Consider the following 25,628-nt stretch of genomic DNA (forward strand, 5'->3'; position numbering starts at 1 on the left):
TCATCTCTATTATATTTGTAATACTAAACCCTGCAGACAGCCCTGACAAGCAGATATTACCCAGGGCTAGTCCATGGAGCTCAGAAAATGATGATGTGAGCATCTCTTGCACCAAATTCCAATACAGTTTCATTGTGTAGAGTAAGTGTTTCTCCCATAGGGGGAACTGTTTCAGTGGGCTTTCTCTACGTTGAATCTTGAAGTATTGAAATAGTGGTCCCCCTTCCACAATGCGAACTTATTGCTAAGGCGATTTTAATGCCCATGAATTAACATTGAATTACGGGAACGGTAGCGCTACGATCGCTTTGTGGAAGGAGGCTCTGAGGTGTTGAGTTGTGGGTATGCAAGATCCTGTTTATCCTGATGACACCCCTTGGGGATTCTGGGTAATCAGCTACCCACGCTGGTCATAAGGGGTGTCAAAATGTATGGATGGTTAGTTTAGTGACTTGGCTGATTGTGGTTATCATGACTCAGTGGCATGGGATGGTGCTCATGATATCAACCACTGGATTGTCGGGTCAAGATCAATGTTTACAGGTGGCTGTCATGTAGCTGGAATATTGCTGAGCAAACAAAACATGATCATCAATATACTATGTATGTGAGGAGGGGTGAGTCTAGGAGGGTGTGAGAGGAGGGGTGAGTCTCAGAGGGGGTGAGAGGAGGGGTGAGTCTAGGAGGGGGTGAGAGGAGGGGTGAGTCTCAGAGGGGGTGAGAGGAGGGGTGAGAGGAGGGGTGAGTCTAGGAGGGTGTGAGAGGAGGGGTGAGTCTCAGAGGGGGTGAGAGGAGGGGTGAGTCTCAGAGGGGGTGAGAGGAGGGGTGAGTCTCAGAGGGGGTGAGAGGAGGGGTGAGTCTCGGAGGGTGTGAGAGGAGGGGTGAGTCTCAGAGGGGGTGAGAGGAGGGGTGAGTCTTGGAGGGGGTGAGAGGAGGGGGTGAGTCTCGGAGGGTGTGAGAGGAGGGGTGAGTCTCGGAGGGTGTGAGAGGAGGGGGTGAGTCTCAGAGGGGTGAGAGGAGGGGTGAGAGGAGGGGGTGAGAGGAGGGGGTGAGAGGAGGGGTGAGTCTCGGAGGGGGTGAGAGGAGGGGTGAGTCTCAGAGGGGGTGAGAGGAGGAGTGAGTCTTGGAGGGGGTGAGAGGAGGGGTGAGTCTCGGAGGGGGTGAGAGGAGGGGTGAGAGGAGGGGGACGTCTGGACCCTCCCTAGCTCTACTAGTGACAAACAACCACATCCCTCCAGTACCACACACTTCTCTGGATCCAATACATTGTTGTTACCACGTCATGACATCTTACATGATGGCTGTACATAAACAGGAAGTAATCTGGCAATAGGTGTGAGAGTCATTTCCTACAGAGATGACTGATGCTTGTGTCATCATAATGAAAATACTGTCAGACATCATACTTAAGTCATGGGTAAGAAGGACTTCATTTTCTTTCTATTAATATGTTATAACAATAACTTAAACATATATAATTTATTTCAGATCTCATTCTTTGAATCTGTTTCATACAATAATTTTCTGTTGAAAGCCGCTTGTTATTGTCATGTGATCATTCAGTTAAACTGTTAATGATTTGTCATCGTGCTGGTGTATTTTCACTGTTCACTGGGGGCGGTCGGGTAGCCTAGTGGTTAAAGGGTTTGCTCGTCACGCCGAAGACTCGGGTTCTATTTCCGACATGGGTACAATGTGTGAAGCCTATTTCTGGTGTCCCCCGCTTTGATATTACTGGAATATTGCTAAAAGAGGCATAAAGCCATACTCACTCAATAACTCACTCACTGTTTGCCGAGTTATCAAGAGCAACATGCATGCTAATATTTTTTTAGTTTCCCTGTTTATTAAGGACATCATACCACATATGGAAATGAGAACTAATCTGAATTATTTATAAGACATTTTTCTGCCTTCTCTATTAGCATAGATATGTATGGTTCAGATGTATTTTGACATTATTTGTATAATTAATTACTGATATGCTTTATTTTGTATACAAACTTTGTTTAACCAGATTATTAGTATGCATGTACCAGGTAAGAAAGGTTAAAGGGGAAATACCATGTTAAAATTATATAAGATGTATTCTATTTTGGCATTTTACTATATATAAATATAGATATGTTTAATGCATGGCAGTGATGCCTATTTTCAAAAATATGCCTACAAGTAAGATATCGTCTAAATAATGGATTTAGAGATGAAATCTATACTTATCTGAAAATATTAAATTAATATTTCACTGAGGAGAAATAGCACTATTTGCCAGAACATCCGTAATTCTCTGTCTATACCTGACAGACACTGTGGTTTTCAGACTGAAACATATTAATGGGAAAATTAGTAAAACAATTGTCTTCTTTTGTGAAATAATATGTTCATCTCATCACATGACCTGAAAAATATGACATTTTCACTTGTTGCTGTATCATTTTTATCATGCCATTCGATGAGATGGACCAGATATTTGACAAGAAAAGCCACATATCCTCTATTAATTCTAGTCAATATAGAGAAATATATGAGATAAAAGATAATTAAATATGTAAATAAACACTAAAATAGAATTTAAACAGACAGCAGAGGTGGATTCAGGATTTAAGAAAAATACTGCACACAATACCCAATTCATGAAGTGGCTTGGACCAGGAGGCTGCTAATATGATAAAGTGTCTGAAAAATATGTAAAGTGTCTGAAAAAGGGGAGGGGTGTGCTCCCCCTGTATGGGATCCACCATCTTCCCGAAGCAAGGGAATTAACTGACTTTTAAAGTCCTGTTACAAACCCTTGCTGAGCTAGGCTTGAATTATGGAGTTATATTTTGGCTGTACTAATGAGTCTATGCTTAGTCCAATCAAAATCGCGTAACGAAATCGACATCAGGTTTGTAAACAAAATGGATTCAACGTGCAGATTTCGGTTGACTGCAGGGCGTCGGCAGATATTTTACAAATCTTTTCCTGTTTCTTATCAAGGTGATCACGTGATTTGATGCATTTCGTGAGGGAAGACCTGTTTTATTACGATAAAGATCTTCATCATCGAATCTGATTGGTGAATAGGAGGGACATTGGAGGGACATAACTCTTAATATCCACTGGTGGCTTACAATCGAGCCCAGACATTCCAGCCTAGTTCGGCAAGGATGGAAACTGGACTTTTACAGTCAGTTAACGCCCTTGCCTCAGGAAGATCCACCAGTGGGACTGTATTTGACTGTATTTTATAGCTGGAATATTACTGAGTGCGGCATTAACTAACAAACAAACAAATAAACAAATAAACAAGACATGTTAACCAGGAAAAGCTTTTAGCTATTTCATCAATAAATGCTGTATATCATGAAATTAATGTGAAAAATGTGGGCGTCCCTTGCTAGCTTCCTGCTATCAGAGTTTATTGTGGTCAGCTTTACTGCATTTAGTCTGTAAACAAAGTCAAATATCATATTACAAAGCTCCAAATAATGTACTTCTCACATGTGCTTCATGCGGGGGGCACACGTCGCCCCGTCGTTTAAGGTGCCACAGTTTGCTGTCCAGAGTTGCTTCCCTTGGTCTCTCCTAAATCTATGATTGTGTGTTTGAGTCCCAGTTCACACCGATTATGTTTCAAGGTTTGTCAGTACCACACCCGTGCTCGTGGGTTTCACCAAAGTGGTAAACATCTGAGACCTGCATCACTTTGGGTTTTCATCCCACATTAAGCTGACACGCCGCGATACACTCGCTCATGAACTCATGAACTCATGAACACACTCACTCATTTAACTCACTCATGAACTCACTCATGAACTCAATCATGAACTCAATCATGAACCCACTCACTCATGAACTAACGAACCCACAAACTCACTCACTCACTCACTCATTAACTCAATCACTCATGAACTCACGAACCCACGAACTCACTCATGAACTCACTCACATACTCAAAAACTGCTCAGACTGATCACATCCAGTACCTCCACCTTGGCATCAGTTCTCACCCTAAGTATGTTCACATTTATTCACACAAGTTGACAAACCATTATGGCAGTCACCAACCATGAATGCCAACATTTTGTCCAGCAACATTGTCAAATAATTGTATAATTATAAGCAAACTACTGCTCACTCACATGGTGAAAATGTCCAGAGTAGTCAACCTTAGCGCTAAGGTGATCGTAACTCCCATACCTTAACATGGACTTACAACAGTCGTAGCGCTAAGGTTCTTTTGTATTACAGCACCCATTACCTTAACAGCAGTTGTGGTGATTACATAACATTGCTCACTGCAATCAAAACATTGTTCTAATTATAGTCTGGAAGGTAATTTAAGGTACCGACGTTTGCTACAATATCTGAAAACCTATCGGACCTACTCCAGTCAATGTTGGTATGAGATTATTAAACAGCCATACATAACTGGATATTACATTTAAAGATAATCGGTGCATGAAAAAAAAATCTGTCTATTTAGCTATCACTATATTTCATCAACAACCAGACCTGTTCGTCACAGGTGGAACAAGCATTCATTGTAACAGCCATCTGCATAATGCTACCCCTGCGTCCCAGGGCCATATGACACAGTTGAACCAATCAACTCAACTCGAAAGGGTGCACGGGAATCACGCACGTTGAGACGCCCAACACTAACACCGTATTCGTGCATGCGTGATTCCCGTTATGTATGACTGTTTAATAATCCCATACCAACTTTGACTGGAGTAGGTTCGATAGTTTTTTAGATATTGTAGTAAACGTCGGTACCTTAAATTACCTTCCAGACTATACTACTGTAACAACAGAAAAAAAGTATACACCTGATAATTGGATTTGACAAAAAAAGGTCAAATATTGTCGAAACCTTCCTGGCTTTACTTAAAAGTCACAGAAACAGGTAAAAAACACAGCTATGTTACCTATATCAAATACATCACCATCGAAAAACCATTTCTTGTTTGTTTGTTATTCTTAGCCATCATCAAAATAGGCATATATTTTCCTTTGTCTGGCAGTTTAGTACATCAAATACAAGATATGATTTGATTCTGACTGGAATTATTTTCCAATATTTGCTACAAGCTCGTCCATGGTCTTTAAGTAAACGCTACTACAGAATATTCATCCTAAGTAAGTCCTTTGTCTGGTCAGTTTGGACTGCTGACCTTTGCAAACAGCGTTGATGACATCATCAGAATGCAAGTCAGGGAGACAGCAGCTGAGATTTATCCTGCTGGAGTACCGACTCAAGTCCAGTCTTCGGCGCTCTGATAGCAGGAATTGGCTATGTATAATTAATTTAATTAAACGGAACCTTCTGTGCTGCCTTATGCTTTGTGTAGAGAATATGGAAATATGTCTGCTGGTCTAATCTTCCTTGATCCTATCATTGGTTATGATTGTTTTGGTAAAGCTTTCGCTGGAATGCTGATATTGTTTTGGATTTATAAGCAATAGGACAGGAGTGTTATAAGCACTGGATGACTGTTTGAGTAGGAATGCTGTATGTGCATTGATTTCAGAGGTTTAAATGTTTTATTTTTGCTATTCACAACTACTCAAGAATTACATGATATTTATATATTTAGAAATATTATTTCTTAAATCTTTGGATTTTATATTTTTATAACGCAGAAACAGTTTTAATATCTTAAAGGTTTACTTCTATCTCAAAATAGCTTCATGAATAGCTATCTAGAAACATTATATTAAATATTTTATGAATTGAAAATGTTTCACTTACTAGGTACCTCATGTCCATAATCCATTCTTACAATGTTTTTATTTGTAAGAGGGTTTAATTAAGAAATAAACGATGAGTGGGAGTTGTTTATTGTACGATAAATAATGACCAAGAGTCGTTTATTTAATGCATGAGATATCAACATTATATACAGCCTCTTTAAGGAAGTTGATCGAATGTGAAGCTTAGAAAATAGTTTCCTTAATGTTTTAATAATGATGACTCCCTGAATAGAATCCAACCTTGGCAATGTCGGACAAGTCCATTTTATGAATAAGTGGGTTAAGTTTGGTATTTCCCGCATATTCCCACAATCCTCATGCCGATTACCTTCTCTCTTAATACCGATTGTCATATATCTTTCAGGGAGGTTGGGTAGCCTAGTGGTTAAAGCGTTTGCTTGTCACGCCGTTGACCCGGGTTCGATTCCCGACATGGGTACAATGTGTGAAGCCCATTTCTGGTGTCCCCCGCTGTGATATTGCTGGAATATTGCTAAAAGCTGCGTTAAACCATACTCACTCACTCATATATCTTTCACTTTTGGATGCGATTGTTTGAACATTGTGTTTATCTACGTTGCTAAGCCACATCTACGGCGAACAACTCACTAGACACTTTCTTCTCAGAAATAACCCCAGGACATACGTCATCAAGATGTGAGCACATGTTCGAATCTCCAGAAATGACGCCATAATATAACAATTTATCATGAAATAAACCATGCTTCGTTCTTCATTGTTGGTTACGATTTATTGAGTAGCTATCTTATATAAGAATATAAACTATCTTTATATTGCTTACACAGTATTAGGTTCCATGAGTGAGTTAGGGTTTGTCTATGCAATCAATTACTGGTGGTCAATTCAACTTGACATAGAGTTCCATGACCATTCCTTTAAAATCACATCTTTTACTCTGGACGGATACCTCTCTGTGTGAAAATCTGACAACACCTCTATCAAAGGTCACAAAAAACAACCAAATGAAGGATGCATGGATGCTAGAGCCAATCAGATGTCAGTTTTTTTTAAAATGATTCAGCTTCATTTCTTCCCCACCTTTTTCTAAACAAAAATAAAATCACACAGAATACAAATATTCATTTGATGGTTGATTTTTGTGTGTAGATGCCATGGCAGAGACAGGGTGTATGAATATCCACAAAAGAGTGGTTCAGCCTTTTTTATTTACATTTGAAACTGACTGTTTAAGTTCATTTTCGAGAATGCTTCACTCACTTGTGCCAAAACCTTGGAGCCTTGAGGCTTAATGGTTTTATAAAGTTTAATGATTCAAAAGTTCACTTGACATCCTCTCCATTGAAGCCATTGGTAGTCTTCACACAAAGAGGTATTGAAGTGGAGAAAAGATCTGAGTTGTAATAAGACATCTTCTTGAGGCAAGGGCGTTAACTGACAGTAAAAGTCCAGTTTCCACCCTTGCCGAACTAGGCTGGAATTTCTGGACTCAATTGTAGAAACGAGTGGATATTACGCGTTATGTCTTGCCAATGTCCCTCCTATTCACCAATCAGATTCAATGATGAAGATCTATATCATAATAAAACAGGTCTTACCTCACGAAGTGCATCAAATCACTTGAGCACCTTGATAAGAAACATGAAAAGATGTTAAAATATCTGCCGACACCCTGCAGCCAACCGAAATCTGCACGTTGAAATCCATGTTGTTTACAAACCTGATGTCGATTTCATAACTCGATTTTGATTGGACTAAGCATAGACTCATTAGTACAGCCAAAATATAACTCCATAATTCTAGCCTAGCTCGGCAAGGGTTTGAAACAGGACTTTAAAAGTCAGTTAATTCCCTTACGTCAGGAAGATGGGGGATCCCATACAGGGGGAGCGCACCCCTCCCCTTTTCCATTTTGGCTGGACTAAGAAGTCTATGCATTGTCCAATCAAAATTGCATGCGTAAACAACACGGATTTCAATGTGCCGATTTTGGTCGATTGCAGGATTTGCAAAGCATGTGTACTCTCAACTTGGCATGGTCACATATTTTGAAAATCTTTTCATGTTCATAAACAAGGTTCTCAAGTGATTTAAAGAACTTCACGTGATATGCTAAACAACAAAAGTTCCTGTGACATTGAATAAGATTTAATGCAAAGTTATGTTTTTTACCAAATCTGAAATAATTTCGGTTTGCAACAGATAAAAGACTCCTGTAAGTGTTCAAATGGTTTAATTTGCCATACTGACTTCAGAAAATGCATGATTTCATAAAAAACATGAACATGCAAAAATGTCAATTTACAAATCAATAGCGTGTGTGTCCACCTCTGGCTGCGATGCAAGCAACACATCTTCGTCTCATGGAATGGACAGGCGTCCTGTGGGATATCTGTCCATATCCGCTGGAGCATGTTTTGAAGTTCCTGGAGTGTCTGTGGTACACATGGATGACGTCGAAGGTGCTGATCCATCTCATCCCACATGTGCTCGATTGGTGAGAGATCAGGGGAGCAAGCTGGCCAGGGGATGACATTCACGTTGTTTTGTAGAAGAGAATCCTGAACAAGTCAAGCAATATGAGGACGGGCGTTGTCATGTTGAAAGGTAATGCCTGGGCCTTGACGACACAAAAACGGTAGAACAACAGAGCCGATGATCTCGTCGCAGTAGCACTGTCCATTGAGATTTCCGTCTACCACTATCAAACGGGTCCTCTGTCTTGCTGTAATCCTACCCCATACCATAATGCTGCCGCCCCCGAACCGATCTTCTTCAATGACACAATGATTGACATAACGTTCACCTCGAAGTCGGTATACTCTAATCCGTCCATCGCTGTGGCTGAGGTGAAAACTAGACTCGTCAGTGAATAGAACTTGTCCCCGCTGCATGGCCGTCCAGCGTAGGCGCTGTCTGCACCACTGTAGACGTGCTTGACGGGGGTTTCCTGTCAAAATGGGACGTCTGGCGGGTCTTCTGGCGACAATCCCTGCACATCTGAGGCACGACGTACGGTTTGTGAAGATCTTAGTCGAAGGCCAGGGATTCTTCTTGCAGTCACTGTTGCTGGCTGGAATCAATTTCATAGGTGTGTTGTTCGAATCCAGTTGTCTTGTCGATTATTGGTTACGCATGGCCTGCCACTCTGAGGATGGTCTCTGACTGCATTCTTCTGTTGCAAAGGTTGCCATAAACACCAAATGGTGTTTCTGTGGACGTTAAATTGCCTTGCAACATCACGTTGACTCGATCCTTCTTCAAGCATACCAATGGCTCGCAGACGCTCATTTTCGGACAGGCGTGGCATTTCGTAATGTTGAATAATTGCGTAATTTTGTTGTTTTTCTGAGTGATTGTTGTCAGCACGATGCTAAACAATGCATATGGAATCCCGTTAACACACGTTTTTATACCCATTCTTGGGTAGTGAAATGCATGGGGCTTGCGTAAAAGTCAACTTTTGCATGGAATGCATGCTTTTCCGTAACAGTTGCGTTTTTGTGACTTGATTCCAAACATGTGCTACAATATTGAAAACCAGACTTTACTTTACACTAAAATATTGGTGTCACAGGAACTTTTGTTGATGAGTATAGAAACAAAATATATGCAAATAAACAAAAGATGCAAAATTAATCAATTAAATTTAACAAACAATTACAAAACTGGGTTAACATATGTACAAGAAACAATTAAACTTTGGCTATTCAAAATATAGGGCATGTTATCAGTTGTGTAGAATGCCACTCCTTCATGTAAAATACATCAGAAGATCTCGAGGTTGCCTGAAGTAGGTAATCTTGAAGCCAGAATAGCCAATCAGGCTTAATATTTGATTTCTCCTTATGGTCCTGCAACAAGTTGTATGTAGGTCAGACAAACGATTGGCTTTTCACGTGTTGCCCTGACCAGACAGGGTGACTGTAATGGTTTCTTGCGGTTGCTTGCTTGAGAATAATGCCTTTGTGTTACAGATTGCATTGCTTGTACTTGCGTGATTAAATGGGTTTTTTTGTGAGAAAAAGAATACATTTTGAAACTGACTGTAATTCTGATCAGTTTGGTATGCTATAACATACATGTATTTGAGTGATATTGACTGGAGCCAGCTGTTCATTTTCTATAGAATATGCAGTAGATAGTGTGTTTGCTCAGTTTCAGAGTTTGAATCCCAACATTACCCCATGCTTGTCTTCTTGTGGGGATTCCTTGGCAGAATAGGTCCTCAGTACCCATTCTTGTCTCCCTGTGTTGATTCCTGGCCAGAATAGGTCGCCAGTACCCGTTATTGTCTCCCTGTGCGGATTCCTTTGGCAGAATAGATCCCCAGTACCCATTCTTGTCTCCCTGTGCGGATTCCTGGGAAGAATAGGTCCCCAGTACCCATTCTTGTCTCCCTGTGTGGATTCCTGGACAGAATAGGTCCCCAGTACCCATTCTTGTCTCCCTGTGTGGATTCCTGGACAGAATAGGTCCCAAGTACCCATTCTTGTCTCCCTGTGTGGATTCCTTGGCAGAATAGATCCCCAGTACCCATTCTTGTCTCCCTGTGTGGATTCCTGGGAAGAATAGGTCCCCAGTACCCATTCTTGTCTCCCTGTGTGGATTCCTTGGCAGAATAGATCCCCAGTACTCATTCTTGTCTCCCTGTGTGGATTCCTGGTCAGAATAGGTCCCCAGTACCCATTCTTGTCTCCCTGTGTGGATTCCTGGACAGAATAGGTCCCCAGTACCCATTCTTGTCTCCCTGTGTGGATTCCTGGACAGAATAGGTCCCCAGTACCCATTCTTGTCTCCCTGTGTGGATTCCTGGACAGAATAGGTCCCCAGTGCCCCTTGATTGTCTTCCTATGGGATTCCTCATATTAACTAAATACCTTATCCTGGGGCACAGGATATAAGCACTGCAATTCATTGTGCAGTGTTGTGTCCCTTTGGGCACACCAGGAACCTATGATCACAGGTTGTAGTCCTGCGATACCATATCCCCAAACATATGAAGAAAAATTGATACAGTCATCTCTTTTTCTGTGTTAGCATACTAATAATATCATATGTCTCAGCAAGCAACGAAATACTTTTCACAACAAATTTACAGTGATGCAAAACAATTATCTTAAACTGTCAGAAAAATAGCTCTGTGTGATAAATGCACACCCTCAAATATAGACATCACCCGTTGCATGAAATTTCATGAAACAAATTCTAAACTGAGGAGGTCCATGAATGTCACAGTCATCTAAGGCGCCACAATTCGCTGTGCAGAGTTGCGTCCCTTGGGCACGCCAGAAACCTATGATCGTGGGTACGAATCCCAGTTCACCCCGATTATGTTTCTAGGTTTGTCAGCACCATACCCCTGCTCGTGGGTTTCACGAAAGTGATATTTAAAATGTCTAAGCCCTGCATCACTTCGGGCTTTCCTCCCACATTAAGCAGACCGCCTACGTGGTCTAGCGGAAGGTCCGGGGTTCAATCCCTGCCCGCATCATACCAAAAGACGTTAAAAGATGGTACTTGTTGTTACCCTGTCTGGTGCTCGGCATTAAGGGGCTAAAACAAGGACTGGTCGGCTCGGAGTCAGTATACTGTGTCTGAGTGGAGTATTCATGTATAAATGAGACATGGTATTTCAGTGGGCTAGCACTATAAATCGGCATCACTCCGGACTATTACTAGCAGTCACACACACACGTGCATGCATGTCGCTATATAAGTGCAATAATCTTCTTCGTTAAACCCCATTTCACTGCACACATTAAGCTGACAGGCATTGATGTAACTGGAATCTGTTCAAAAATGTATTAAACCCAACTCACTCACTCACTCCAAACTAAGAACTATCTGGTGACAATGTATGTGTTATCGTTAACACCAAACTCCTGCAGTTGTGCACTGAAATACAGAACTGTCACAATCATGTCCTCTTTCTTTTGTTAGAGATGTATTCAGAGCTTGTGGAAACTTGAAGTAAACGCTGCTCATTAATTTTCTATACTGCACTTCTCTGATATGACTTTTTGCAATGTCAAAAATAATTGAATTGTGATCTCCCACTGTGTGACACATTGAGAAAATTGCCACATGTGGCTTAGTTGTAACAAATGTTTATTTTTTGTTTACAAATACCAACAAAACCACAACGGATGACATTCTGATTATCTTCAAGATTGCTAAAACCAGGAAGCAATTACGTATGATGCATGTCATGTTGTTAGATGCAAGAAAAATGAAAAAGCAGAAATTGAATGTCGTAATGTTTTTTGAACTAATAAAGTCAAGAATATAGTTTTCGACAGCTTGGTTATATTTTTGCCAGTATCTGTCAGCTAAATATATCTCTCACTACCGAGACATGTCCTGAGATATCAATATAGCTCCGATTCTTGTATCTTGAGATATAAATCTTGTATTAATAATCAAATAGACAATGTGAAACACCAATTAAAGAAATGGAAATTAGTAAGCAAAAATCATATGGGCTTGGATGAACAGTTATCTTAAGCATAGAAATGTACTACACAGAGTTGCATCCCTTTGTCATGCCAGAATCCGATAATCAAGGGTTTGAACTACTGATTATCTGCCAGGCAAAAGAAAGTATATACTTGAAAATTGAATTTGACCAAAAAATTACATACAATATCAAAATGATGCTGACTGAAAATAATCGCCAAAAGACACAAACTTAAGGTCCAAAAAACAACCATGAAATAACTTATCTGGGTTTTTTAATTTTTAGTCACCATCAAACATGGTGTATACTTTCTTTTGCCAACAGTTTAGGTTTCTCAGCATCAGTCAGCAGCATCACAAGTGATAAAAGTCAAGGATCTACATCACTTCGGTCTTTTCTCCCACATGAAGCTGACATACTGTTATATAACAGAAATACAACTTAATACAGCATAAAACTTACTCATATGTAAAGTATGTAATCATTTAACCACAAAAAATATTAAGATCAGTCATCTTGTGAAATAAATAGAGAAGAAAAAATCTTCATTGCTGAACCAGTAGAATAAACCAGTAAACGTGAAATAATTTAAATTTTTTTAACAATATGTCTATGTTATTGGCCCTTATATTTACATACAATGTATATATTATATGAACACATGGGATTCAGCACACTGGCGATTTATGTGTTATTTCAGTGTCAAGTTAAGCTACTCTAGACCAGCTTACACGATTAATCAACACGTTATAATCCAGATGTGCACACAATAAGTAGATCAGAGACCTAGCGCTCAGAGGCTGAGCTGTGAGGCTGTTTAGGTTGAACACACAGACACCGAGATACATCACTTACAAATATCTCATGGAACAGATAATGAGAGTTGTTCATAGCCCTCGGGCCGGATTGTTAAGATGCAGGACATTTCTGTGAGTATTCACTTTCATCTTTGAGCAGTCTGTGCCAAAAGATTTTGCAGCTACTAGGCTGATTTTGTATTTTGGCTTTATTATTGGTAGATATTAGTCTTTGTTTATGGTTTAGTATTAGCTGATGTTACTAGACTTGAAGAAAGTTTACTAGACTCGGGCTTCGGAATAGTGGCTAAAGTCTCAGACTGTTTATAAGTGGCATTTCAGTATAGTAATAATGGAGTTTAATTGTGGATTTCAGTACTTAGTTGTTTTTTTATTTTTTGTGGTTTTTAAAAAAAAATTTTTTTTATTGTTCCCAGAGTTGTGGAGTAATACGTTAGTGGTACCCAGTTGGTATTAAAGGTTGTTAATTAAGGTACTAGTACCTGTAACATAAGAAGCACTATGTACTACAGAAAGTGTTTCGATCTCAAAACAGCATTGTACGGTAACAAGAATTCAACAAGAGATGTAAACCACAACACACTTGTGTCTGACCATGATTTTATAGAAAATATAAAAACTAGTACAAGCAGCCCCACACACATACGTGCATGCACGTCGCTATATAAGTGCATAATCTTCTTCGTTAAACCTCATTTCACGTACCACACACATCAAGCTGACAGGCAATGATGTAACAGGAATGCTGTTCAAGATGCATTGAACCCAACTCACTCCCTACAGAATGAGAACTATCTGGTGACAATGTATGTGTTATCGTTTACACCAAACTCCTACAGTTGTGCACTGAAATACAGAGCTGTTACAATCATGTCCTCTTCCTTTCGTAAGAGATGTATTCAGAGCTTGTGGAAACTTGAAGTAAACGCTGCTCATTAATTTTCTATACTGCACTTCTCTGATATGACTTTTTGCAATGTCAAAAATAATTAAATTGTGATCTCCCACTGTGTGACACATTGAGAAAATTGCGACATGTGGCTTAGCTGAAATAAATGTTTATTTTTTGTTTACAAATAACAACAAAACCACAACGGATGACATTCTGATTATATTCAAGATTGATTTTAATTTCGTTATAACCATAGTTCGTTGTAACCATAGTTTGTTATAACCATAGTTCATTATAAGCATATACAACATATGTACAGCAATTGGCCGGGACAAAAAATTAAGTTCGTTATATCCATCAGTTCGTTATAAATGTGTTTGTTATAAATGTAGTTTACTGTAGGTTTGTACTTTGAGTATAAATATAAGTTAAGGCCAGGCTGCTTTTTTTTATTTTTAGGATTACGGCTTTTCAGCCCAAGGTCCAGGGTTGGAGAAGGGAAAAAAACACCAGATACATTTTTTTTTAATGCAGAATGCCTCTGGCATACTTTATGAACATATTCTGTGCCCAAAAGAAAAGTCCACCATTTGTGACGATAAAGCCCCTTGTAACAATAACAATTCTATCACTTACAACACTGACAATTGTCAAGGGGGCCTATTCATGTTCGTCTTCGAGATCAACAAAGATCAATTATGTATCTCTTTACTAGTTTACAACGGTAAATTCATATGTTTTTTACTAAAAGGTGATGATAACAAATAAAATAACTGACTACACGGCTATCGGCGGGGGAAAAAATGGAAATCTGATTTTTATTTTTTTATTTTCTCAAAAATCGGCGGGTCCGTAATCCGAAAAATATAAAACGCCTGGCCTAAGCTGATACACATATGACTGTAGTGTTGGTGACATGAGTGGTCTTCTTAGTATAAAATTTGTATTGTTTCTTGACCTTAAAGTTTTGATGTTAACATAAATGTTGGCATTGCAAGTACAAAGAAATTGAAATCCATAGTTATCAGATTTGTTTTTTTATTGATAAGTTGTTTTAGATTAGGGTATTCTGCATGCAATATCATGTAAATGGTATTCAAAGTGATTTTTGTCAAGATTGAGTGCATGATTGATTGAATGCATGATTGATTGAGTGCTAGATTGAATGAGCGGTGTAAGTGTGAATGTATGCGTGAATGTATGATATTACTCCACATTCAGCAACATTACGCAGCATGAAGTCGGGGGACACCAGAAAAGCGCTTTCCACATTGTAACATGTGGAGACTGCCTCCGTGGTCTAGTGGAAGAGCATCTGCGCTGAGAGTGAAAGGTGTGGGCTTTTATCCCCTGCCTCGTCATACCATGGTATTATGATTGAGTATGTCCATAATGCAGAACAGTAGAACAGGTTTAATGGTTGACTTACTCAGACATGTTGTGTACTGACTACAGACTTTCACAAAGCAATTTTAGCGCTGCGACTATTCTAAGCCTATGTTAAAATATGGGAGTTACGATCATCTTAGCCCGAAGATCACCTTGTGCAAGTGGGCCCAGAACATAGAGGTTATCACACGAGTGTGTTTTGGGATGGTAGATACCCTGTTTCAGGAATAATTTAAACATTGTAATTAGCGAGCTTTGGCTAAACTTGTTGCCTAAGCTTGTAAACTGACTCAGCTACATCCCTGGTAGACACTGATAATCGGTATCTTAGACTGTTAGTTTGATAATGATGACAATTTCCCAGTAATTTGTCCAGATCCCCTATGGTTAATTCTGACTTGGTTGACAAGGTTAATGCCATGTTTGTGAAGGCAGATAGTTGTACCTACCTGACCTTTAGTGTTTGTCAGTTTATTCAGAAATCACCCCCAACCAATACCGTTTTTACACATTGGTTTTATCCTGCTTTGAAATCTACCCATTATATGATAAAGTGAGGTTAACTGACCAGATGGAGGGAGGTGAGAGGAAATGGGTTTCAACGACAAGCATGGGTTGCTGAAGACCAATTCTAACTTGGATCTTTACAGGGATAGCAACATGAAGTGGATAAGGTAGTCTTTATTACTGCCACCCTTGAAACTATTACTGTTCCATGCATGCACTCTAAGGTCAGATACAGTGCCACTGGTGGATCCCCATCTTCCTGAGGCAAGGGAGTTAACTGACTGTAAAAGTCCAGTTTCGACCCTTGCTGAACTTGGCTTGAATTCCTGGGCTCGATCGTAGTGCCACCAGTGGCTATTATGAGTTATGTCCCTTCTAGTGCCTCCTACTGACCATTCAGATTCCACCACTCACATCATTTCATTTGCTTCAAACAATATGGCGGTGCCCAGTCAAGATGATCTGATCGATAATAAAGATTGATATTGTTATGAATCGGGTCTTACATCGGGAAGTGCATCAAACCATGTGAGCACCTTGACTGAAAACATGAAAATGTTGAGAAAATATATGTTGACGTTGAGTTGCTTTGCAAATCATGCAATCGATTGAAATCTGTACAAGTTATGAACCAGATGTCAGTTTCGTTATGTGATTTTGATTGGACTAGCTATGCATAGATTCGTTATTCCAGCCAAAATATATCTCCATAATTCCAGCCTAGTTCAGCAAGGGTTGAAAGTGGACTTTTATAGTCAGTTATCTCCCTTGTCTGGGGAGATGCCACTTTATATATGAAGCACAGTTACTTTCTCTCGTTAGTATATGAATGAATGAATGAGTGAGTGAGTGAGTGAGTGAGTGAGTGAGTGAGTGAGTGAGTGAGTGAGTGAGTGAGTGAGTGAGTGAGTGAGTGAATGAATGAATGAATGAATGAATGAATGAATGAATGAATGAATGAATGAATGTGCAGCAAGCTAAGCTTGTATGTATAACATACTCTATGTACTGAAGAACAGGTACATCCCAGACAGGTTGCAACTGACCCACACCAGCTGTGCCTGTAGATATGTGTCTGTAGGTGAGTTGAGGGCAGATGTGGCAGAGGTCTGATTGATTGCACGACAATCCTGTTGGTAATATATGTCTTTGCCCTTCAACTAAACATAATATCTCATATGGCATAAAATCAATACATATCATGAGTGAGTGAGTTTGGTTTAACGCCGCTTTGAACAGTATTCCAGTTATATCACAGCGTGTCAGCTTAAAGGTGGAAGGATTGCCAGAAGTGATGCAGGTCCTAGATGTTTACCACTTTGGTGAGACCCACAAACATGAGTATGGTGCCAATCAGATTCCACCTCTCGCATCACTTGCGTTTGCTTCACACAAAATGGTGGCGCCGAGTCAGGACGATCTGATCAATAATCAAGATCTATATTGTGATAAAACGGGTCTTACATCGTGAAATGCATCAAATCACGTGAGCACCTTGATTAAAAACATGTAAAGATTTGGAAAATATCTGCTGACAACGAGTTGGTGGTGCACATGTTTTGCAAATCCTGCAATCGACCGAAATCTGCACGACAGTTTTCGAACCGGATTTCGATTTCGGTGCGCGATTTTGATTGGACTATGCATAGACTCGTTATTCCAGCCAAAATATAACTCCATAATACCAGCCTAGTTCGGCAAGGGTGGAAACTGGACTTTTATAGTCAGTTAACTCACTTGCCTTGGGAAGATGGTAGCGATGTGCATGCATGTGAGTGTGTGTGGCTGCTTGTATTAGCCCTGACTAATGTTGGTTTTAGAATGCTGGCACACTGAGATACCATGCTGCAGTTTAACATGGATACCCCACTCAGACACAGTATACTGACTCCAAGCCGACCAGTCCTTGTATATTCATCCTGAGAGCCATTCAACATGACAAGAACCATCTTTTGATATGGTGCTGCTGGGGTTAAAAATAAAAAAAATGGACAGAATTATTTTGTATAATAGGGCTAAAACAGTGAAATGTTTCTTGTTTTACAGATGAGACTTCCCTCATTGCACACTAAATATTTGATTGGTTATATATCTTTTCAATCTATAACTGTCAAATAAAAGCGACAAAACCATTTCCTTATTCATAAAAAATCTCTGCCAAAAGCAGAGTCGATTGTACGATTCCGACTTTACCATGAGCATATGTTTATGAATCACTATCAAATAATGTTAGTTTGATGTTTAAAGCCGCACTCAGCAATATTCCAGCTATATGACGGCATCTGTAAATAAGTCTGGACCAGACAATCAAGGGATTTACATCATGAACATCAATCCATTCAAGTGGGATATGATGACATGCATCAACCAAGTCAGTGACCCTGACCACCCGATCCCATTAGTTGCCACTTACGACAAGCATAACCGCCTTTTACAGCAAGCATGGGTTGCTGAAGACCTATTCTACCCCAGGTCCTCAAGGGTCCTATCAAAGTGATGATGCCAGGTGGTTGAATAGATGTCCGCGTAACATCTAAAACTCCATTTTGAGTATTTTTCTAGTGCTAGAGTATCTATTATATTCAGGAGTGATTTAATCATTATTGGCATTGAGAGATAAAACACTTTCCCCTGGGGTCGGCCCTCGGTTGCATCACTCGGATGCTGGTTTTAAGTTTCACCTTGGATGTGCTTCATCCTTCATATAAACTGGGGGGCACGGGTGGCCCAGTCCTCTAAGGCGCCGCAATTCGCTGTGCAGAGTTGCGTCCCTTGGGCACGCCAGAAACCTATGATTGTGGGTTCGAATCCCGGTTCGCCCCGATTATGTTTCTAGGTTGTCAGCACCATACCCCTGCTCGTGGGTTTCACCGAAGTGGTAAACGTCTGAAAGCTGCATCACTTCGGGCTTTTCCTCCCACATTAAGCTGACACGCCGTGATATAACTGGAATACTGTTAAAAGCAGTGTTAAACCCAACTCACTCACTCACTCACTCATATAAACTGTCTACACAAACTGTCTATATGGCCTGTCTTTATGAACTGTCTATATACAATGCCAAATACACTGTCTATGTGAACTGTCTATTGAGTGAACATCCATTTCTTGCTGAGAACATAGGATTTTATATTTCTAGCAAAGTCTTTGAAAGATTAATATTTCTAATTCTTTTCAATTTTTTAAGAAAATATGAACAATTAACATTTGTATTGAAACAGATTTAACAGAACATAACCATTTTTAGCAATATCATTTATGAATTTTTCATCAACCACAAGGAGATGTAGGAGTGAAAGCTTCAACTGCTGATAGAAATATCATCACTCAGTACTCTCCAGTTTCCAATAAATTTTCCTTTATTGGAACAAAATGTTTCCATATGCCAAACACATGTAATGTATTGCCAATAAAATATTTGAAACAGAAAAGATTATTATAATCTATGTATCTCAACTTTATGATGGAGTCAGCAAAATCATTATCATGTTGGCCAATAGTGCAAGAATTCTCTGGAAGGTGAGGTTTGTGTTTGTTCGTATTTGACAGTTATGGCAGTATCGATATCGATAAAAGATAATTTCAACACTCTCTTAACTGTTTTGATAGTTTGCTTGTTATTGAATGACGGATGCGGCGATATTCTGTGTGATGGCAGTCTGTAAATCCAGACAATTAATTGATTGACAACGTGAGCATTGATCTACACAATAGGGACACTCTGACATGCAATCAGGCAATTCTCCATGCCAGTCCACCTGATCCAGTTAATTGTCTCTTACGACAAGCACCGGTTGCTGTGGACCCATACTTGTACCCAGGGTCCCATGGGTGGACCGTCTTGATGCAACACACAATCAGGGGGCAGATGTCAAATTATACAAAAGGGGTCTATATATACATAGTTATAAATCTGTACCATCTGTCTATAATCTGTACTGTTATTGAGGGAGATAGAGGATAGATGTGTTAATTTATGATCTTGACACTTTCTGCTTTTGTCAATTGCCTCCATACAAATTTCATCTTTCAACGGTCGAATACAGATACATCCAGATCCTTTTGTCTTCTTAGAAAGGGTTTGTATTAAAGACCACCATCAAGCACCAATCCCGTTAGTCGTTTCTTACGCAATGGATTGTCACCTTTTTATCCCCCCGGCATATAATGCAGGGGGGATATAGCGATCAGCCATTCTGTCCGTCCGTCCGTCTGTCCGTCTGTCCGTCCGTCCGTAATCATTTCCTTTTCCGGGGCAGAATTCCAAAACCATTCAGTGTATTTGATCGAAACTTGGCAAATCTATCAGGCACATACTGAAGTGGTGCCTTTTGATATTTTGGGATTTTTCTAATTTTTATTATTTTAAATTTTTATGGAATGAAGTTGGACATAGACTCAATTGGGGATGGGGTTCGTTTCCGGGGCAGAATTTGAAAACCATTCAGTGTATTTGATCAAAACTTGGCAAATCTATCAGGCACATACTGAAGTGGTGCCTTTTGATATTTATTTTTTTTACGAATTTTTATTTTTTACAATTTTTATGTAAAGAAGCTGGACCTAGACTCCATTGGGGAACGGGTTCGTTTCTGGGCCAGAATTCAAAAACAATTCAGTGGGTAAACAATGTAAAGAACATTCAACTGTTGACTCATTTCATACAGAATTGCACATTTACTAGTGGTTACTTTACAGACAGCTGCCGGGGGGATATGTCATCTTTCTGATGACTCTTGTTACAGGAAGAATGGGTTGCTGAAGACCTATTCTACCCAGGATCTTCTCGGGTTTGGTAGTCAAGAGATGCATATACTCTCACAACTGTTGTGTTTTTATCACAGAGTAGCCCAATGATTAAATATACATCTGTCATGATACTTGTTAATACTTGTACCAGTGGGGGCACGGGTGGCCCAGTCGTCCAAGGCGACTGTGCAGAGTTGCGTCCCTTGGGCACGCCAGAAACCTATGATTGTGGGTTCGAATCCCGGTTTCTAGGTTTGTCGGCACCTACCCGTGCTCGTGGGTTTCACCGAAGTGGTTAACGTCTTAGACCTGCATCACTTCGGGCTTTCCTCCCACATTAAGCTGACACGCCGTGATATAACTGGAATATTGTTAAAAGCGGCGTTAAACCCAACTCACTCACTCACTCACTCACTTGTACCAGTACTGAGAACATATTGGTTCTGAAGCTTCATAACGTCAATTGTGTGATTGGCGTTGATGGATGACAAAGTAGTCAAAAATTTGTGGATAACAATTTCTGTGATGGTTGTTGCATGTCATCGTATCCAAATTACATACATTGATGCTCATGATGACAATCAGTGGATTGTCTGGTCCAGACTCGATTATTTACTAACCGCCGTCATATAGGTGGAATATTGCTGAGTGCTGCGTTATAAAACAAACAAACAAATCTTAACTACCACTGCAATATGATAATCATGATTTTGAAAAGAACTTCACCCATGAAGATTCCGGAGTAGAATAGGTCTTCAGCAACCCATGCTTGTCGTAAAAGGCGACTAACGTGATCGGGTGGTCAGGCTCGCTGACTTGGTTGATGCATGTCATCAATCCCAATTGCGTGGATCGATGCTCATGATATTAATCAATGGATTGTCTGTTCAAGACTCGATTTTTTACAGACCGCCGTCATATAGCTGGAATATTGCTGAGTGCAGCGTTAGACAACAAACCAACCAAACCAACCACTTTTTGAGGAAAAAAAACAAAACATTTTCATAATGTTTTCTCTCATCCCATGTCATTTTTACAAATGGAAATCATATGTTGTAAACAGGTCCATAGAAAATAACAATAATTACTCTTAATAGTCAGACAGTCATTTTGGGTTTAAAGGCGCATCAGGTGTGCTCCTGGGTTCCTTAATAAACTCAATTGTTGTGAAAGTGACATTTATTTATCACTCTGGAACCTAATGTTGATTAATAAGTGTACCTTGTACATCTATATTTATTTAATGAGAGCAAAGATTCATTTAACAGCTGAAAATTGTAAGGTTAAGATGGAGGTTCGTTAGGTGGAATACCGGTACCTAAATATTTGATCAGTTGCTAGGGAAATGCTCCTTGTCAGCCTAGTGATTGTCAATCACTGCCCTTAGGGAAAAAGAGAACAAAATAATTGAATTCAATACTTTTTTGTTGGCAGATTGGAACCAGAAAAGGAAGCAAGAAATTCTGTTTATCAAATGTGACAATGCACAGTGAAAGAGGCATAGTTTAAAAGGTAAAACGATGAAGAAAAAATTGTTATTAATTAAATCATGTTATGTGGTTTATTTTCAGACGGACGATATATCTAGTAATATGAAAGAGTTGGGTGGTACTTAACTTCTTTTAAATAGTAATATTTAAACATTTGATTATTACCATCAACATCATGACATTTTCATTATCACTTTCATCCCCATCATAATCATTGTTATCATTGAAATGCCTGTTATTATTTCAGTCATTCTTATTGTAATGACTCTCCTCCTTATCAACTTTTTCATCAATATAGGGACCACCTCCGTGGTCTAGTGGTAGAGCGTCCGCCCAGAGAGCGGAAGGTCCGGGGTTTGATCCCCGGCCGCGTCATACCAAAAGACGTTAAAAGATGGTACTTGTTGTTACCCTGTCTGGCGCTCGGCATTAAGGGGCTAAAAACAAGGACTGGTCGGCTCGGAGTCAGTATACTGTGTCTGAGTAGGGTATTCATGTTAAACTGCGGTGTGGAATCTCAGTGGGCTAGCACTATAAATCGGCATCGGTCCGGACTAGTACAAGCAGCCACACACACACATGTGCATGCACGTCGCTATATAAATGCAATAATCTTAGACGCGACATTAAACCCAATTTCACCTCACCTCATCAATATATGTTTTTACATCTGATGACATTTTGTATGGACGTTGCCATGATAACATGTTGATTTAATTGTTTGTAAAGGTATTCTCTTGGGTGAACCCCCCAAACTGATGTTACAAATGATCCAAGTGGATCCACCATTCTTAAAATCCTGGGTCCGCTTCTGATTGTAATCATTTTTCACATTATCATTGTTAGGGAGGAAGTGAGGTTTTACGCCGCTTTTAGCAATATTTCAGCAATATCACGGCGGGGGACACCAGAAATGGGCTTCACACATTGTACCCTTGTCAGGAATCGAACCCTGGTCTTCAGAGTGACAAGCAAACGCTTTAACCACTAGGCTACCCGACCGCCCCTTATCATTGTTAACCATCATCACCATCCTCATCATTTAAATCATCAAGGAATACACATCACTTGGAATCTTTTATGTGCCATGTAAGAAAACCGCCTCCATGGTCTAGTTGTAGCACGTCCGCCTGGAGAGCAGAAGGTCCAGGGTTTGATCCGCGGCTGCGTCATACCGAAAGACGTTAAAAGATGGTACTTGTTGTTACCCTGCCTGACACTCGGCATTAAGGGGCTAAAACAAGGACTGGTCGGCTCAGAGTCTGTATATTGTGTCTGAGTGGGGAATTCATGTTAAACTGCGGTGTGGAATCTCAGTGTGCTAGCACTAAAAAATTGGCATCTGTCTGGACTAGTACAAGCAACCACACACTAACGTGCATGCATGTCTCTATGTATGAGTGCAATAATCGCAATGTTAAACCCCATAACGCCTCACCTCACCTCACCTCACCTCCACTGTAAGTGAGTGAGTGACTGAGTCTGGTTTAACGACACTTTTAACAGTATTCGAGTTATATCACAGCGTGTCAGATTAATGTCGGAGGAACAGACATTTACCACTTCGGTGAAACCAACGAGCACAGGAATAGTGCTCACAAACCTAGAAACATAATTTGGGCGGACCGGGATTCGAACCCACGATCATAGGTTTCTGACGTATCCAAGCGACGCAGCTCTGCACAGCAAATCGCGGCTCCTTAGATGCCTGGGCCACCCGTGCCTCCCTCCATCTAACAGTCCACTGTAATGATGGTCACACTGTGAGCCCTGGCAGATTCTTTGTACCTGATCTGATGGTGGACATGCTGATGGTGTAGATGCTGATGGTGTAGATGCTGATGGTGTAGATGCTGATGGTGTAGATGCTGATGGTGGAGATGCTGATGGTGTAGATGCTGATGGTGTAGATGCTGATGGTGTAGATGCTGATGGTGTAGATGCTGATTTTGGAGATGCTGATGGTGGAGATGCTGATGGCATTAACCACTGATGTTCTTGGACCTAACTCAATTGCTGACAGGCCATAACAATTCAGCTGGAATATTTTGTGTCGTAAAAAAACAACACTCATTCACTCATCACTGTCATTATTGCTGTGGTGAGATTGTTTTGTTTTCATGACACAAATTATCAGAGAACTAGGTCAGTACAGCCTTTGATCTTATGTTCATCTTAGCCTTTGGCATAACCATGAAGAGTTGTGTCCCCTGGGCAACAGCCTTCCTCATCAGCCAAGATAGACACCTCGGGGACAACTAGGTACCAGTGCAGGGGGGCATCAGCACAAATCTTTACCGTTTTCGACGTTATAAGCGCCCCTCTCTAATAAGCACCCACCGCGATATTTGCTAATATATTGGCTAGTGAACAACAGTATATGCACTCGTGTGTTATATGCACCCTTAATTGTGGGCAATTAAATTCTTGAAAATATATTTGTCGTGTATAATACGCAGACTTTTCTTTTGTATCATTTCGGGCTGTCAGCATAAACCATGAAATTTACAATCTTTCAACTCTGTTTTTTTTTCACCAAAATTATATTATAATAAGAGTCCCCTACTTCTAATTTTGAGAGCTCCCTGGGTGCTTATTACATTGAATACGGTAGTTTCATTTTTTGCCCAATAATAACTATACCAGCAACAAACGACTTATTGTGCTGGTATGATTATTACTATTACTGTGTGTGTGTGTGTGTGTGTGTGTGTGTGTGTGTGTGTGTGTGTGTGTGTGTGTGTGTGTGTGCCTGCCTGTTTGTTTGCATGTGTGTGTGTCTGTTTGTGTGTGTGAGTGAGTGTGTGTGTCCCTGCCAGCCTGTGTGGGTGTGGGTGTGAGTGGGTGTGTTTGAGTGTGAGTGTTTGTGAGTGTGCCTGTTTGTGTATGAGTGTGAGTGGGTGTGTTTTAGTTTGAGTGCGAGGGTTCCTGTTTGTGTGTGAGTATATGAGTTTGAGTTAGTGTGTGTGTGTGTGAGAGTGTGTTTGTGTGCCTGCCTGTTTGTGAGTGTGTGTGTGAGTATGTGAGAATGTGTTTTAGTGTGAGTGTTAGTGTGTGAGTGTGAGTGTGAGTGTGCCTGTTTGTGTGTGAGTGTGTGTTTTCGTTCGAGTGAGTTTGAGTGTGCCTGTTTGTGTGAGAGTGCCTGTGTGTGTGCCTGTGTGCGAGCGTGCGTGCGTGCGTGCGTGCGTGTGCAACAACAACTGTATGTCTTAAACTGCTCACATCAAAAACTATTCTGTCTCAAACAAACATCCACCCAAATAGTACCTGGTCTGTCCGTTGCTGAAACTGCTGCCCTGGATGGTGTAGAGAACATCAAAACTACAAACAGCAAACTGTTACCTCAGATTAAATAGTATAAGAATCTTCACCAAACTCTAAAAATGTCATATCCATTTCTTGCCCACTTTTGTCTGATATATGATCAGATAAGTTCATCAGGCCATGCCAGGACCTGCTTTGTAGGCTTTGGAGGGAGGTGTAATTATGTATTGATATTAGTGATATATTTCACACAATATAGCATACACAAAACAAGATTACCAGTTCAGCAATCAATAATCCCATAACACGTACTGTTGACTTTCTTGCACAGCCATGTTGAA

The 25,628-nt window shown here is 40.2% G+C and overlaps 2 protein-coding genes across 4 annotated transcripts in view; one reads left to right on the forward strand and one right to left on the reverse strand.

The window, feature by feature from the left end:
• LOC124135295 (adenylate cyclase type 2-like) overlaps positions 1-25,628 on the forward strand; it is a 115,472-nt gene that overhangs the window by 28,740 nt on the left and 61,104 nt on the right. For all 3 annotated transcript variants that reach the window (XM_048398994.1, XM_048398995.1, XM_048398996.1), the window contains exon 2: positions 21,968-22,045. The gene's annotated coding sequence lies outside the window, so the exon portion shown is untranslated. The remainder of the gene's footprint in view (positions 1-21,967; positions 22,046-25,628) is intronic.
• On the reverse strand, positions 777-25,622 carry LOC124135384 (proline-rich receptor-like protein kinase PERK2). Its single transcript, XM_046500700.2, has 4 exons — positions 25,600-25,622; positions 25,291-25,344; positions 23,812-23,996; positions 777-1,252 (listed from the first exon to the last, which is right to left on the reverse strand). The coding sequence occupies exons 1-4, from the start codon at positions 25,620-25,622 to the stop codon at positions 777-779; spliced, it is 738 nt and encodes a 245-aa protein (XP_046356656.2).

Source organism: Haliotis rufescens, unplaced genomic scaffold (assembly GCF_023055435.1).
Source record: "Haliotis rufescens isolate VD_foot unplaced genomic scaffold, xgHalRufe1.0.p SCAF_19, whole genome shotgun sequence".
In the NCBI taxonomy this organism is placed as follows: domain Eukaryota; kingdom Metazoa; phylum Mollusca; class Gastropoda; order Lepetellida; family Haliotidae; genus Haliotis; species Haliotis rufescens.